This window comes from Hibiscus syriacus, unplaced genomic scaffold (assembly GCF_006381635.1).
Source record: "Hibiscus syriacus cultivar Baekdansim isolate YM2019G1 unplaced genomic scaffold, ASM638163v2 tig00112857_pilon, whole genome shotgun sequence".
In the NCBI taxonomy this organism is placed as follows: Eukaryota; Viridiplantae; Streptophyta; class Magnoliopsida; order Malvales; family Malvaceae; genus Hibiscus; species Hibiscus syriacus.
In genome coordinates this window covers 1,124,779-1,142,085 of record NW_024063412.1, presented here as the reverse complement: position 1 = coordinate 1,142,085, position 17,307 = coordinate 1,124,779, and the positions used below count along the sequence as shown (strand labels likewise).

Here is a 17,307-nt window from a genome sequence, read left to right as displayed (position 1 = left end):
AAATTATTTTTTAAAATTTTCTGCGCGACGATACGACGTAATTTATAGTATCACGTTATCAGAAGGACAAAAACAATCAAGTTTAAAGATTAAATTGAGAAAGCTGCTAAGTTTGAGGACTAATATTGACAAAAAAAGCCAGAGACCAGATTGGGAAAGGGGGACAAAATGAGGGGCCAAAATGTGACTTATCCCTTGTAAAGATTAAAATTTCAATCAATGCCAATTCTCGTAATAAAATAGTTAATCCAATGTCAACTCGAAGAGCTGTTCCAGTAATAAAAAAAAGATTAACTACTTCAAATACCACTAACTTTTGAGATCGGATCCAAAAATGTCACTGATGTTTTAATTATTTCAATTTTTATCACTGACGTTTATGTTTTCACTGTAATTATGTCACCCCACCGTTAATGGCTTAACGGCATGATCACATGATATTTTCACGCCGTGACATTGCTAACATGGCTCCCTCAATAAAACGACGTCATTTTGACGTAACTATTTTGATGCTAAAAAACCCTAAAACGATGTTATTTTGTTAGAATCATTTGATGAAAAATTACTTTCTATAGATACAAACCTGTATCCTTTGGATAAATACTAAACATTCAACCATCAAGCTAACTTAATAATCTGATGTATTCTTAATAAAATTAATATATTCGTTAAATTGCAGTTGTATACTTCTTCTCCGGTGTTTTCAACAATGGCATCCGTCGATCTCTACGGATTCAATAAAACGACAAAATCATTATAGCTAAACAATCTCATAATCCTGATTTTTCCTTCTACTTTTTCTGTTGCTGCAAGAAGCAGCACCAAGGCTAAAGTGATGGGCACCATAATATCAATTGCAGGTGCATTTGTAGTGACTCTCTATAAGGTTCCAGCCATTTCAAAGCTTCAAAACCCTCAATGTCTCTTCATCAACCTTTGAACTCGTCCGTAACAAATTTGGTTTCGGGTGCAGACTCGGGTTGGGTCATCGGTGGTGCTTTTTTCACTGCTCAGTCTACCCTGATTCCACTCTGGTTCATTGTCCTGGTAAGAGTTCACTTACCAGTTACGAATTTTACAAAAAAAATTCCTAACACATTCCACTTGAAAAAATGGCTATTTGATGTTTATGCAGACACAAATCATAGAGGAGTATCCAGCAGAACTGACTGTAATCTTCCTCTACAAATTTTCTGTGTTTTATTGGATTCGTAGAGAACAACGGATGCCATTATTGAAGATGCTGGAGAAGAAGAAAGTGGAGAAGAAGTATACAACTTCAAGTTAACATATATATAGTTTTATTAATGCATCAAATTATTAAGTTAGTTTAGTGGTCAGATGTTTAGTATTTATTCTTGAAGGATATCGGTTTGAATCCCATAAAAAGTAATTTTTTATCAAATGATTATAACAAAACGACGTTGTTTTGAGTTTTTGTTCGCATCAAAACATTTGCGTCAAAAAACGATGTTGTTTTGATGAGTGAACCACTTCAACAACGTCACAGTGCGGAGATATTATGTCATCGTGCCGTTAAACCATTTACGGTGGAGTGACATAATTGCAGTGAGATATAAACGTCAGTGATTAAATAGATAAAATTAAAAATGTTAGTGGCATTTTCAAACTCGAACTCAAAGATGAATGGTATTTGAAGTAGTTAACTCTAAAAAAAAAAATTAAACTTTTAAAATGAGATTTTATTTTTATTATTTCAGGGGATGAGGTAGGCTTCCCTCTATTTTATGGCGGTTACTAACAGGCTTTTCTTCAGATAAACCGCGTTAAACAAAATACTAGAATCCTCGACGGTTTTTTAGTCCGGTCAATGTCGGAGCTCTGGTTTCCGTCGGAGGAGACGAGGTAGGGCGTTTATTTATCGTTCGTTGTTTGTTGCGTGAGAGAAAAGGGAGTTTTTGTAGGTAGATAAGAAGAGGAAGAGTGAAAATGAATGGTAATAGCAATGGATTTGGGAGTGCGGCGGCGGTGGCGGCTGCTGACTATATAAGGAGACATCATCTGCATGAGGTTGGAGAGAATCAGTGTAGTTCAGCTCTCTTAAAGCATATCAAAGCTCCTGTTCCTCTCGTAACTTCCTTTTTCTCTATGTTTACGTTTTGTATCTTTCAATTCATCTCAAGATTCTTGTCGGCTATCATCTTCTATTTCTTTTTCTTTTTCTTTCATTTCTTTGGATCTGTTTCGGAGATTTTATGATGCTATCATCTCTTTTGATACCTTCATTGATCGATTGTTTTTCTTTCTTTTTGTGCGTGTAATCATTCTGCATGTTTTCTTATGGATATTGCTTTTCAATGTTTGACTTCTTTTTCTCCGGGAGGATTAGTCTTGATCTGTGGTGGTTCTTTTCTAGAAGTCTTTGATTGTTTTGATTCATTTTTTTATTCTTTCATTGAATACTTATAAAGTTATAATAGCAGAAGATTGATTTGAATTTGTTACATTTACTGTCCCGGTGATTGAAATTTGCATAATCTTTGAACTAGAGAAGACATTTTCTGATCTTTTGTGGGCGAAACAGAGATAATTTTGATTTAGTTTAATGCTTAAGAGCAACTCAAAACTTTCTTCTTTCAATTTGAACAGTTTTTGATTTGTTTAATTGTCAAAAGTTTTTTCCCCCCAGATTAAGTTCATTTCTAGGATATAGTTAATTGCTTTATATGGAAACAATCTGGTTATGATCTAATCGATTAAATGCAACTTAGCTTGTTTGTTATTGCATTTCTTAGAAATGGGAATGACGTGAGTATATGTTCCAAATCTTTATTTCTTCTTCTGTCTCCATTATTTTGCACGTACCATATGAAATGTTTATATTTGAAGGAAGAATACAAAGATGAAAGTGGAAAGATTGATATTCAGGTAATGTACGAATAGTTATCTCCTCCACAATTGTAGAGCTTGATTCTATTTTTTTTTGTGTGTGAATGTGTTAGTCTATATCCTTGGCTGGATCTATTTTCCTTTTCTTGAATATGCATATACTTTTCGCTGAAACTTGTATTGCTTTGTCTTTATTTTCTTTTTACAGGTTTGGTCTTTGGTGAGGAGGTTTGACCAACCTCAGAAGTATAAACCTTTTGTGAGCAGGTGCGTCGCACAGGGAAACCTAGAGATTGGAAGTCTTAGAGAAGTTGATGTCAAGTCGGGACTCCCGGCTACTACAAGTACTGAAAGATTGGAACTCCTTGATGATGACGAGCATATCCTCTGCATCAAGATTATAGGCGGTGATCACAGACTTAAGGTAGAAAAAGAATTCTCCCTCCCTCCGTCTCCTGATTTAACCTTTGTTACTCTTTTATTTACATTCAATATCACCTATCTCTTGTATCTCAAGTCCATTTGTTCTTAGAACAAAGTAGATTAAATGCATTTGCTTGCAGAACTCATTGAGTTATGTTCTACAAGATGGTTGCTGGTTTCGTAATATTTGCCAAGGTTTGTGAAATACGAGTGTCACCAAATTTTGGATGAATTTATGGGTATTTTTTTAAATCCTGAAAACTAAAGTAGTTAGGTTTGCAGCTAAATTTGGTTTCCTGAATGTTTTGGTACAAAAGTTGATTTGACAAGTCATGATCATGAAGTTCAACTTTTAAGTAGAACAGTTGTAAATTGGAGACGCGGACCCGGTTTTATGCCTTTTGACTTTTTTTAAATTTTATCCAGAATTACTCTTCAATCATTTCCCTCCATCCGGAGATCATCGACGGAAGACCGGGGACGTTAGTCATTGAATCCTTCGTGGTAGATGTGCCTGAAGGGAACACAAGGGATGAGACATGCTATTTTGTTGAAGCTCTGATCAAGTGTAACCTCAAATCTCTGGCAGATGTCTCTGAGGGGCTAGCAGTGCAGGACCGGACCGAGCGTATTGATCTATGAAAGTTGGGGCCGAGGAGATAAAAGAAAAATAATGTGGTGGATATAGTTGCCATGGATGAAGCTTCGAAAGGCTTTTGGTATCTGGGAGGAGCTTTAGGGATGGACTGGCAATTGTAGATCTTCCATCTTCTACACACACATACACTGCATTGCTTGTACTTTATCTTTGTTTTCTCCTTTTGTTTATTGAACTTAATGTGCTGGATTTCCTCTGTGGTAGATGAACCTCATTATCAAAGGATGGTATAAGAAAGGACTTTATTCTTTCCCGGCTGATCCAGGTTTTTCCATGAGAAAATGGAAAAAGAAAATCAAATATTATAAGTGGCATGAAGAATAAATGGTTGGTCAGTTTATAAAGAAAGAGAAACGAAACAAAACGAAAACATGGGGAGCAGCGACTGATGCGGCAGCCCGGGCGACGCGACCGAATGAGTTTTTACACGTTGATACTTGAGGATGGGGCATGGGATCCGAACCCGACGGGTTTGATTTTGTCGGGTTTTTTTTTTAAAAAAATTAGATTCGGGTCAGATCAATTTTTTTAAAGATGATGTTCGGGTCGGGTTGGGTGGAGGATGTGGAATTTTCGGGCCGGGTTGGCTGAAACCCGACCCAAAACCAACACGTGCCCAATGATACTTGATAGAGAGATGGTACTTTACATATGATTGGGTAAGGGTGTACGCCAATATGGCCCAGCATTTGCATCATTCCGGGGCTCATTTGAAACATCGAAGCTGGTGGAATGCAAGGATCATTATATGTCATCGTTACCGGCATCGAGTGGGGCAGTGCCGGAACGGTTGAGGGTCTCCATCCGGCTGAAGGTTGTGGAGGCATCATAGGCTGCCCCATTGCAGGAGCAGCATATTGTGTCCCATTGTTTGAATTGGCTGTTGCCCCAGACCTGAAGGCTGTGGGTTAACCACGGCAGGAGTAGTGATTGTGTAATCTCTGCTCCTATCATTGTTGACCTGCAAAGATAAACCAACCGTCTTTAGATTAAACTGCACAAAATGCATAATCAACCCTTTTATTAATATAAATATATAATGCAACATAAGTCGGATTCTTAAGATATGACGACGACGCTCCAAATCTTCCGACACCTTTTTCTACCCTTAACGAAAAAGTGCGAAGAATATGCATGACCTTTAAGTCTGCCAACAAGCTAGAGACTATTGCATTAAAAGTACAAATACCTTTACACTAAGATCGGTGTGGCGTGAATAAGAGAGATGAAGTTTGCAAAACCCTCCATCGTATACGCAGTGCCCTTCTAAGGCCTCCTTGGCAACAATAGCTGTCTGAACATATGCCGAAACATGGAACCGTAAATACTTGAATTCGAGGAACAACAGAAATAAAATGCCCAAACTATTTCCTATGTTTTTGCCATGATATAAAAAAGAATAACGGGTTGTGCCATAAATGCCAATTAATAATTTGTAAGAACAAGCAAGCTCCATCTAAAAATAACTTTTTCAGCTCGGGCCATCCTGATGGAGAAGGTAACCATTTAAGACGAGATAAATAAGCATGTTTTAACATTACCGGGAATATGTACCCAGCAAAGACTCCACAGAAAGTGAACAATATTACAATTCTATCTACTGTGAACAGGAAGGCAGGGATTGGTATAGTCTCTGGAATTAAAGAAAGAAAAGAGAAACAATTTGTCTAATTAACATAATGCAGCAACCCAGTAAATGGTAATGCACATCACAAATACCTGCTCCTGTGGCCCTGAAATATCACAATTACTACTTGAGGGGATGCTTCGTAGATGAAAAATTGCATGCCTTTTCATCGAAGTAGTATCCACCAGTACGTTGAAAAGATATTTTTCTTCATAGATTATATAAAGGACTTTAGTATGAGTGATATTCTCACAATATCTTCACATATTAATCTTAAATTACATATTAAAAGATAGTATTGTTGTGAGGCATGGACCAGGGACAAGGCAGACGAAGGTTCGTAAGGCGATTAACCCAAATCGAAATAGACCAACGCGTAATAATGTTCCCATTTGTTGTTGTGGCTGCCCTGTTCCAATTTGAAGAAGGTATTATGTTTTCGGTTGACGTTATAGTAGCTTGAAGAAGAAGTGGGTATTTGTTGGCCACATGAACAACTCGAAAATTGTATGCCTTTTAGTTGGCCACAATTTTCGATGGAGAAAGGTCTCAAGGCAAATGACGAGGTCACATTTATATAAAGACATTCACGAGACTATTAAGAGTGTAACATCCCAACCCGTACCCGACCCAGATACGAATATGAGGTGTCACTTTGACTTTTCAAAATTTTGACTTGTTGAAAAACTTATTTAAAATTCTAACTTTTTATTTATTTTCAAGTGGTGAAACCCTTAAATCAAATTACTATTGAAATTCAAACTCACATTGAAATTAACATGATTATAAAATAGTATGATTACAAAATGGATCAGAATGTTTCAATTTAAACATTTTAATACATGCCAACAATTTACATAATAAAAAGAAACCTACAACTGAAATTGTTCTGATCTGATCTTCCTTCCTTGTATGATGTCCTTTCCTAGCCTTACTTTTCTGATCTCTTTGAACCTACGTGTGAAACAATCACAAGTTAAGTTGAAAAAAGACGAGTTTGGAACATAATGATTACTCGACTATTCATTATGTTCCAAACTCGTCCTTTTTGGTTAAAAAATCGACAGTTGTCTGAGTTGGACGTTAACATGATGATTGAAATATGATAGTTGTTTGAGATTTTAGGATCATATTTTATCATATCACAATCAGCATGTTAACATTCAACGTTGTTTGAGATTTTAGGATCATATTTTATCATATCACAATCAACATGTTAACATTCAACTCAAAATGTCGTCAATTTTTTAATGGAGAATAACGGGTTTGGAACATAATGAACAGTCAGATGGTCATTTTGTCACTTTTAATAGTCGAATGATTCAACAAAGCAACACTTTATAGTCAAAGGATCATTTTATAACTTTTAACAGTCGAGGGACTTAATAAAATAATATCTTATAGTCGGGGACCATTTATGTACTTTACCCGTAAAAAAATTAATTGAATTAGTATACGATCAACCTATAATACCAAGCACCAACTCAGTTTTGGGGCCTGCAAAACAAGAAGAGTTGATACATTGTAAAATTCAGTTTTGGGGCATCATAAATGCACATGAAGATTTCTCAAGTATTCCTGAACTGGATCGTGTCTTCGTCTCTGAGTCCGTGGAAATGGTGGAATTTTCTTTTGTTGTTATTGATCGGTTGTAGGTTTTATCTCTGCTTGTAATCGTGTAGTACTCTTTTCCTCTGATTAGGTGTAGGAAAATTTTTAACGAGACTCATAGTTTGAGACTAAATCTTATTGATAAAAATATTTTGCTGAGGAAAACAAATGACTGAAGAAAACTATTACATGTGATGTATAATTGGTGACCTACAATTTCCGAGTATTTGAATTTTATATTACACGTATAAGAATTCTGTGTTTCATGTAGTTAAAACGATTATGATACAAGATCATTAGTATGCAGAAACGACTGTGATGGGCCAATATATAAGCTTATAGGGGGGGTTATATGGATGATCGTTGAGAATGTCGATACAATTCAGGCGACATACCGGCGAAGATAGTCGACTCGGGCCGGATGCTTGAGCTTCATCAGCGCCTTTACTTCGTGCTTTCGGACCATCTCTCTCGAAATATTTAGGTTCCCACCAATTTCTCCTAATGTTCTATCACCTTTACCATCTAGCCCGTATCTCTGCCTGATCACCAGGCTCTCTTTCGGCTTCAGAGAATCAAGCTGGAAAAAAAAACCGGGGTTTTAGTTGTTGCCTGCTGTGAGCCATTGATTTCGGACAAAATGTACGTTAAAAAGAGGATGTAGGCTTACCACATCATCAAGTGCAAGCCTGAGAAGAGCAGGTTGCCTCCGGTGATCACCGCCGACAGCATCAACATCGGTTATTCCACTAATGAACTCTTCTTGTGTGACCGAATGCCTCGAATGAAGAGACCCCACCGATTTTGAGGCCCTCATTACTTCTTGGTATCTCTCAGGAGAGATCCCAACCTTTTCGATTACTTCATCATCTGTTGGTTCTCTTTGAAGTTCTAACAACAATTCCAGCCTGGCTCTATGGATTTCTACTCTAACCTGCATTGAATAGACAGGTAAATAGTTGGCCCTGCTAAAATGTCAATGTTGCTACTTGTTTCACGTAAATCATCATGGTATTTTTCGATACAAGCAGTAAAATATAGCACGCATTAGTGAGGAGAGCATACAGATTCAAGTCCAAACGGGACACGGGTGAAGTTTGATATTGTCATTGAACGTATAATTGCATTCCTAATCCAAAAAAGGCCATACGTCGAAAGCCGGAATTTCCTTCTCGGTTCAAAGCGATCAATGGCTGTAATAAGTCCTTTGACTCCTGCCTGACAAAGGTCTTGAAATCTTGGACCATTTGCAAAATCTTGAAAATATTTGTTTATCACAAACAAAACAAGCCGGAGATTATGCTGCATGAAATATAGAAAGACCTCTCCGCAGTTATTATTGGAAGCCAATGCCAAAATGCACACAATAAGCTTTATCCACAAACTAGGCAACCGCTTTTTAAAAGGTGATATCAAAACATGGCTCTTGGACAAATTACTTCCAACTTCCAAGTTGTATAACAGAAAATTTGGCTGAGGAACACTAGGCTAGTGGTACATCAACACCAGTAGCATATATTAAAAGACTAATATATGTATATTAATCTAACTGAAAGTGAAAATAACCCTACTGTTGCTGGTGGTGGTAGAGGAGTTACCTTAATGAGCTTATTTCTAGCAGCTCGACCGACTTCTAAATGTCTACTCACTTGAGCTGTACTCATATTTGTGGCCTCGGCTAATTCATCATCAGTAGGATCTCTACCCAATTCCTTTTGCAAGTTCTCTTTCGCCTCGAGCAATGTCTGCAGTTTGATCAAAATATTTTAGTGGCAACCACAATCAAAGTTTCAAAAACTAAGAAATATAGAAAAGCAAAGGCTTGCAGCAGTCTCCTTTTATTTAAAAGGTGCAAACCTTCATTGGCTGCATTAGCTTAAACAACCAAGTATTTTCAGTAGACAGTAAAACCGGAGGTATCTTCATCTTTTTCCAGTCCAGGCTGACCAAATTGGTTGAAGCCGAATAGTCCCGGACAAGCCTATCGATCTTCTCGCTTACATTCACAATACCCTTTTTCCTCTGAGCAGAAAATACTGGCTTTTCTTCTCTGTTCCTTTTCAGTTCAACCCTTTTATCAAGATTCAATCTTCTAGTCTTCTTAGTCCTGTTCCTAATGACAATCTTATCATTAGCATCATCTACTTTCCCATCACTTTCTTTAGACTTCTTTCTCCTTGGATGGCGTCCTTTTGTCTCACTTTTTTCCCCTTCTTCGTCAAATGTTTGAGTTGAAGGGCTAAGCTTATAAATGTTTTCAAGTTTTGCAGCAGCTTCGTTGTAATCTACGTCCATAATGCATGGAGAACCTTCATCAGCCAAGACACGGTTTGCTGTTTTTGAAGCCTTTTTAGCTTTCCCACGTTGCTTCGGGTGCCCCTTAGTGGTTTCCACCGGCGAAAGATTAAGCTCTTGAGGCGTAACTAGAGTTGTATTATCGGATTTATCTGCTTTAAATGCTACAATACAAGGTCTTCTCAATGTACATCTTTGAGTACAGAACTTTGTGCTTAGTCCTAGTGGAGTTCGGGTAGCTGAACTAGAAACACTAACAACTCCCATGGCGAATACTCTTTGCAAAATTTAAGCAAAAACTGCAACCAAGCATATGCGTCAGCAACAGCACTTGAGGTTAACTGGCTGTTCCTTTTCTTGCAAGAACAAGCACATATTCATCTATATCACATAATCAAAACTAGTTTTTTTGACACAAAAGCATTAGTGTTTGTGCTCTGCACTCTGCAGTTATATCAAGCGTTTGATCAAACATAATTTCAAACACCTAGCTCTCATCAAACTGGTCAATAGCATCGTATAATAGTATTGATCACCAAAACTTGAACCTACTTTAACATAGGCCACTTCACATCGACATTGTTAGATGTATAAGTGAGTCGCCAGCTAAAGATTCAAAGTTAGTTTGGTTAGATTAAAGAGTTGTTAACAGAAGTTATTAGATTCAGTCTATAGACACAGAGTATGCATCTTTGAAATGTAAGCAGAAACGTGAATAAAATAAATTATTTTCTTTCTTTGTCACCAAACAACAACTTTCTGCTGTGATTACAGTCTTTACAGATAAAATTTAACCAGACATATAGCAAAACTCTCAGATCTCTGATTCATTTCTAATAGGAACCGAGTTGACATAATTCATAAGCAATTAAAAACATTAACCGATTCCCTGCAAAGAGAAACATACATGTTCTAGCAGAGCAGAGCAGAACCGAGTTATTGAGTCGAATCGGATCGCTGAGAATTTTGAGAAAATAGCGCTTTGTTTCCTAGTTTCCAATTTAGCTGCAGAGAATTCTCAACGATGAAAGATTCTCGAGTTCATAAAGAATCGTATAAATACGTAAATTATGATGTCCACAAATAATATCAATGTGGAAAAATCAACGGCCCGATGGTATCGGTTTCGGAATCGGACAGTGCTCGCAAGTTACAAGTAAGATTAAAGGAGAAAGAGATAGGTAGGGAAGTGATGACGTGGCCACCGGGGGAAGCGGTAAGCTAGAAAACTGCGTGGCGAGAAAAGAGTGGAAGAGCAGATATTTAAGAGATTTCATGGATAATGGTCGATACACGTGGTTGAATATTATTGGAAAAAAATTTCGTTTTCAATTGCGGGATCCAGTACTTGTGGTCGCCTGGGACTCTAGGGGGCATGTCCTTACGTGGCATGGCCTATAGCAATAAATATTTAAAATTAGGGTAAACTACAGAATTCATCACTGAGCTTTACTCGCTCCTATTTCCATCACTAAACTTAAAAACCTTTCAATTTTCTCACTGAACTGAATATATTGGGTTTTTTGTCACTAAACTTTACTCTATCTCCTATAATTGTCACTCCGCCGTTAAATAGTTAACGACATTAAAAATAAAGTTTGAAAAAAAAAATTCACCAAAACGATATTGTTTTGCATCTATATAACTGTTCATTTTAACGACATTAACTATTTAACAGTCGAGTGACAAAAAAACCCCAATGTATTAAGTTTAGTGAGAAAATTAAAAAAATTTAAAGCACAATGAATGTAACAGCCTCCACTTTTTGATTGCTTGTTTGTTACTATATATCGAAAAAATATTCAAACATTCTATGTAAATTCACTCATAAATGATTCTTTTGTAATATTAAAAAACATCAAATTTTATTCAGATAGGTAGAGAAGCATATATTTCGAAATAATCTTAACGATGAATATAATTAAATTTTATAATAGTATGAATAAAAATATCTCACTAGTTAAAGAGATGATTGTTATTCTAGAGGTTCTAAGTTTAGGTAAAACCACAAACGTTAACGATACTCTGCGGTTCACGAACTCTTCAAACTCCCGACATCCACTCAAAGACTGGTCTCTGATTTGCTCTATGTACATTCAACGTCCATCGCCATCGGTCAGTATCAGTAGCACGTTAACCTCAAAGAAGAGTAAAAACGGGGGCAGTGCCAGTGGACCGATCGATGATTTTGCCTTCAAAAAAGGTTGAAAGCTTCAAACGTGAGGGAGAAATCAGCAGTAAACTTCCTCTCTGAATACCACATTTTCTATAACCAACGACCAGTCCAGTCCTCAACGGAGGGCATTATATAATGGATAAACTACGTGTTTAGTATCTAAACTATCAGTTTTGATATATTTTAGTACATAAACTTTCAAATTTTTAAAAATTATACATAACGTTTAATTTTGTTTCATTTCAGTACCATGTTATAAACTTAATGTTAAGTTTTGAAAAAAAAATACAAGTTTAGGTATTAAAACAAACCAAAATTGATAGTTAGATACTAAACGTGTTAAGTTTTTAACGGTGAGTTACTAAAATGAATCAAAAACTAAATATTAGATATGGTTTTGAAAAAATTGAAAATTGAAATACTAAAACGGATCAAAATTGATAGTTAAATACTAAACATGTAGTTTACCCTTATAATATATATATTAATCCAGGGTAAGTGCAAAACCGTATTTATTCAAATATAACTCTTAACCATTTAACATTGAACGCTCACACTTTTAACATTCTTGATGCTCGAACTCGGGACCTTAAGTAATAACAACAATTTTTTTTACCAATGAGGTGTTTCGGTTCATGCCCTTATATAATATATATGTGTGTGAAATGTACCTTAAACTCCAAACTTTTTCCCTCTCTCCTTATTTACTCTTTTCTCTTTGTTTAAAATAAATGGAGACGGGAGAATGCGAGCAAACGAGTCTGGTAAACGAGCTAACACAAGGAAGAGAGCTAGCTAGGCAGTCCAAGCCTATTATCTAAACGTTCCATCATCTTCTTCTAATGGAACTCCAAAATTCCTACTCCAACGGATTCAAGCTTCGTACGAGAAGGTACTTTCAAAGCTGAACTACAACAACAACATCCCTTTCACGGAAGGAGCAGAGCAGCAATGCTCGGCACACTAAATCGGAATGTACCGCTTTCTCGTACAGGAAGTCCCCGGAACGTAGAGCCCGACCGTGGTTTCAATGAACAAGGTGATCAGCTCAAGTTAGATGGCTCCATGAATAGGTTAATTTTTAGAAGAAGTGGCATGTTTATAATCAAATTAATATTTGAGTGATCTAGGATGTGTTTTACCCAAATATTGTTTAACCGAACTAAGCTAGTTTTTGTGAAATCCTGGAGTTTGTTGAACCGTTGTATCTGGATTCGCAGAGGGTACTACAGGTGCGCCCATCAGAATAGCCAACGTCGCAGAGGGCATTTCATAATTCGGAGGTCTTACGGAAGTTGTTCTCAACTTGATGTTGGGGTTAGCCTACTATCTTACCTCCCTCTTACCCCATACATATGGGAAAAAGGGACAGCCATTTTTTTTCATCACCATATGTGGTAGGAAATCTTTCACTTATGTCGTCACCAATTCAAAGCGGGATGAACGACAGTACTACTGTTTCCACCACTGTTGAGTCTCAGGTCAGTGAGATTATCCGTGCTGCCGTTGCCGATACTTTGGCCGTAAATGCTCCCGGTTTCCAATTTGGGAATGACAGATTCGATCCGAGCTTTACATTTGATAACCATCGCTTCATTTCGTAATTCTAAGCCGTTTTGCTTATATGAAACTTTTGTTTCGTTGAAACGAGAACAGGCTATGTAATACCCCAAAATTTGATTAGTGATTAAAATATAATTTTTGAAAGTTTAGTGGCTAAAGTAAAAATTTAGAAAAGTTAATGGACCAAAAATATAATTTTTTAAAGTTATATATTTTGAACCTATAAATAAACAGTAAAACCTTAAGAATGAATCCTATATGGAATTCAGAATTAGATCCGAAATTTATGTAAAAAACTATTAAGTGATAAAATTTGGTAAAGTATTCGAATAATCGGATCAAAGTGGAAGTTTACAAAATTTTGAAGGATGATATTATGAGGTTAGTAATATTATATTTATATTTTTAATAAGTAGAATTTGATATGTATCTGTGGAATAAGTGGATTTGCCATGTTAAAGTGTGATGTTGAATTAAAGTGATTAAATTGAGACTTTGGAAAACTGCAAGAGCAAACATGGAAAATCAATAAATATAATATTTTTATGAATATGATGAGGTAAGGGATGATATCATACATAAAAAAGTGGTAGATATTAAGATTTTAAAGGGTAAAAATTATAATTTTACATCAAATGAATTATATATTTATTTAACTAAATTTTTACAAGTGTAAATAAGATAATTTATGAAAATTATCTAGAACTCTTCCCCTTTTCTATATATATATATTGCTGTGTGATAAGATTCAAAGTATGTTGTATAAATGAAGAATAGAGAAGATAAGAGAGAAGAGGCTCTTTGAACCTTATTATTGAAAACATGTTCCAAGTCGTGACTACTTATAGTAGCATAGAGTACAAAGAACTAAACGTAATTGAATGCATAATAGAAAACTACATAACATAAAAGCTTAACAAACTTATAACCTCATAACCGTTTGCATAACAGAAACCTATTACATTCATCAACCTTCTGCACATTCTCAAAGACTCTCAACACTGTGAACCCTATGAAAAGAAGGCAAGCTTGCCGTGAGCTTCCCCCTTAGAGTGTACAAGAAAATTGCAAATTTATGTTAAAAAATAGTTCAGTCACCAGATAAAATACAATCTCGGAAATTTTGAAATAAACAAGGTGAATTTTATTTTCCCGTGCTTCTCTCCTAGTATTGAGGGCAACTAAATGTAAATATCCGAAAATTTAACTTAAATAATTCGAATAAACATGATGTAATCGCACAAGAGTTAATAAATCGAGCTTAACTTGACCAAATAAACCTAAATAATATAAGAGAAAATAACCTCAGTGACCAAAAATCTCATATAATATACGATTTTAACCAATTTTTTCCGGATTTGCCAAAATGACCAACAAAATCGCAATGCGATCGCTAATTCGTAACGCGATCTCCATTATCGCAAATTCGCGTTGCATTTCGCGTTGCGATAGTTGGAAATCGCGTTGCGATGGTATACAGTGTCGTTGCGATTTTCCCAATTCGCAATGCGAATAAGTAAATCGCAACGCGAATTGGGAAAATCGCAATGCGATACTGACTATCGCAATGCGATACTTACTATCGCAATGCGATAATACAAAATCGCAACGAGATACTGACTTTCGCAACGCGATTCTAACTTTCGCAACGCGATTTACATAGCGCCATTCGTATTAATGCGTATTTTTTTTTCCAAATTCCAAACACGAATTTTTTCTTAATAAATCGGAAACTGAACCGTCCACAGTAATCGCAACTCATAACCTCAAACCCAAAATCACAACACTCAGTCCCATCTCCATCTCTCACTCTCTACGGCGAAATCCGTCCCCATCGCCGGCGAAATCCCTCACAACCATTCACAGTCAAAAATCCCTCACAATCATTCAGAAATGGAAAATCAACCTCCGAGGGTTAGTTTTTTTTATTTTTATTTTGAAATTTTTGCATTATTTTAGGTTTTTCATATTGAGATTGATGATAAGTTTACTGGTAATTTCAATAATAGATTAACCATTTCACTTAGATTTCTTATTAAATTCATTCGATTGCTGCCAATACTGCTAAACTGTTTAGCCTGTGAAGTTAGTATTTGTCTTTGTTTTGTCTTTTGGTTGAAGTAATGCAGAAGAAGAATAGTTTCGAGAATGAAAATCGCAACGCGGAAATAACTATCGCAACGAGAGAATCGCAACGCGAAATAAAAAACGCAACGCGAAACAAAAATCGCATTGCGATTTTCATTTCGCGTTGCGATTTTCATTTCGCGTTGCGATTTTCATTTCGCGGTTGCGATTTTCATTTCGCGTTGCGATTGTCTGGTCGCGATAGTCATTTCGCGTTGCGATTCTCTCGTTGCGATTCTATCGTTGCGATAGTCATTTCCGCGTTGCGATTCTCATTATCTCATTGCGATTTTCATTTCAACCAAAAGACAAAAACATTGTTGCAAATTTTAGTTTCAAGAATAAACTACTATTTATGTTTATTGTTTTGTTTTTGGTATATCTTGACAGTGTAGTTTTTGGTATATCTAACTTGGTATGTTTATTGTTTTTTTGTAGAAATTTTTTTCGGCTTCATTGACATTAAGGAATAAAGTTAGCCTAGCCACTACAATTGCTTCGAAGCTTTCACCTGCACAAAGAAAATTGTTTGAAGAAACCTGCTTCGGGCCATGGCTGAGAGTACAGCATCCGGGTGGAGATGCTAGTTTGACCCATTTGTGGCTTCAGATCATGACTAGCGATCTACCCGACAGTATATAACGTGGTGAGGAAGAGATATGATTTCATTTTCCACCGGCGTATACTTGTTTTGGGCGGAAGGAGTTCTGCTTAATCACTGGTCTACGATTCGGATACGATGATGTAGGCCGGTACACTCGTCATATCACCCGGTCATCATGGTTATCCAGGGTTTTTCCTGATGAGTCAATAGAGAAGCCGAACTTACACGTCGACGACATGAAGAAATTGTTTAATAAGAAAGATGGTTTTACTCGGATGAATGACGTCGATGTTGTCCGAGTATGCCTTCTACTACTTTTGTATGCCGGCTTTTTAGGCAGAGAGGCCAGACAACCTATTCCTCAGGAGCTAATATTATTGGTAGAGGACCTAAATGCATGGAATCTGTTTCTGTGGGGTTCGTATATATGGAAAGCTACCTGGACTAAGTTGTCGTCTGCCTTTGATGACCGTAAAAGCTTGCTGGGCGATGGGTCGAAATACACTTTGTCAGGCTTTGTTTGGGCCTTTAAGGTAAATTTCTATATAATGTTTTCAAAATTATAATTAATTATTTAACAATTACTAATGTTTGTTATTATATTGTTTGTAGATTTGGATATTCGAGGCCTTTCCCGCCATGAAGACATATGCAATAAAAACTTCAAATGATATTCCCAGGGCTATTTCCTGGAAGAGGAAACGTCTGTTGGATTGGGAAGACTTAATACCATATGCGACAATAAATAATGTAAGTTAACACAAATACTATCATATATAAACAAGTTATTAATAGTATACGTTTAACTTTGTTTGAGTTTTTATATTTTTAGGAGGCCAACATTCCATTAATGAGACTGACACCAACGGAGGCTGAGCTTGCCACTGATTGGTGGCAAGCTAGTCAGCGTTTTCTTGATGGCATGAATGATGAGCATCCTTCACTTCCTCCACTTCGAGAGCCATCACCTCACCTAGAGCCATCACCTGATCGACCCGACTATACACCTGTACAACGAGAGCCATCACCTATCCCGTCACATCATCGAGCCTCTTCTCCACCATCACCTCATGATAGGCGACCGGCAAAGATGCCACGACTTCTATCTCCCTATTCTCCACCTCCACGGGATGAGTCAAGGGAGTTACGTGATGAGGTCAATGCCTTGCGTGAGGAGATCGGTACTCTACTTGATAACGATGGTGCATGGCGTGTGGAGGTGTCTACTTTACGTGGTGAGGTTGCCGCTCTACTTGAGATGGTAGTATCGTTGCAGAATGAGGTTCATACTCTACGCAACGAGGTAAGTTTAAGATTTTCCATATTTAACTTGATGATAAATTTACTCGTAATTTCACTTAAATTAACCATTT

The 17,307-nt window shown here is 36.6% G+C and overlaps 2 protein-coding genes across 3 annotated transcripts; one reads left to right on the top strand and one right to left on the bottom strand.

Moving 5' to 3' along the window:
- Nucleotides 1–1,760: 1,760 nt before the first annotated feature.
- LOC120184140 (abscisic acid receptor PYL8-like) lies at nt 1,761–3,934 on the top strand. Its single transcript, XM_039188691.1, has 3 exons — nt 1,761–2,091; nt 3,059–3,274; nt 3,700–3,934. The coding sequence occupies exons 1-3, from the start codon at nt 1,951–1,953 to the stop codon at nt 3,913–3,915; spliced, it is 573 nt and encodes a 190-aa protein (XP_039044622.1). The 5' UTR covers nt 1,761–1,950; the 3' UTR covers nt 3,916–3,934.
- Nucleotides 3,935–7,342: 3,408 nt separating this feature from the next.
- On the bottom strand, nt 7,343–10,504 carry LOC120184138 (RNA polymerase sigma factor sigE, chloroplastic/mitochondrial-like). Of its 2 annotated transcripts, none has more exons than XM_039188689.1 (6): nt 10,372–10,504; nt 9,027–9,763; nt 8,768–8,914; nt 8,235–8,471; nt 7,840–8,103; nt 7,343–7,749 (listed from the first exon to the last, which is right to left on the bottom strand). In XM_039188689.1, exons 2-6 carry the CDS (start codon nt 9,729–9,731, stop codon nt 7,552–7,554), a joined length of 1,551 nt encoding a protein of 516 aa, XP_039044620.1. In that variant the 5' UTR covers nt 9,732–9,763; nt 10,372–10,504; the 3' UTR covers nt 7,343–7,551. The 2 variants fall into 2 exon arrangements, with proteins under 2 accessions (XP_039044620.1, XP_039044621.1); XM_039188690.1 differs by having other exon boundaries at nt 9,027–9,794; nt 10,372–10,496.
- Nucleotides 10,505–17,307: the final 6,803 nt, after the last annotated feature.

Excerpts from the sequence above, each read along its gene's own strand:
- LOC120184140 (XM_039188691.1), top strand. The coding sequence starts at position 1,951 with ATGAATGGTAATAGCAATGGATTTGGGAGTGCGGCGGCGGTGGCGGCT. Across the intron at positions 2,092-3,058 it reads TCAAAGCTCCTGTTCCTCTC|GTTTGGTCTTTGGTGAGGAG; the intron begins GTAACTTCCTTT and ends TTCTTTTTACAG. Across the intron at positions 3,275-3,699 it reads GCGGTGATCACAGACTTAAG|AATTACTCTTCAATCATTTC; the intron begins GTAGAAAAAGAA and ends AATTTTATCCAG.
- LOC120184138 (XM_039188689.1), bottom strand. The coding sequence starts at position 9,731 with ATGGGAGTTGTTAGTGTTTCTAGTTCAGCTACCCGAACTCCACTAGGA. Across the intron at positions 8,472-8,767 it reads CTAGAAATAAGCTCATTAAG|CATAATCTCCGGCTTGTTTT; the intron begins GTAACTCCTCTA and ends TATTTCATGCAG. Across the intron at positions 8,104-8,234 it reads TCCCGTTTGGACTTGAATCT|GTTAGAGTAGAAATCCATAG; the intron begins GTATGCTCTCCT and ends TATTCAATGCAG.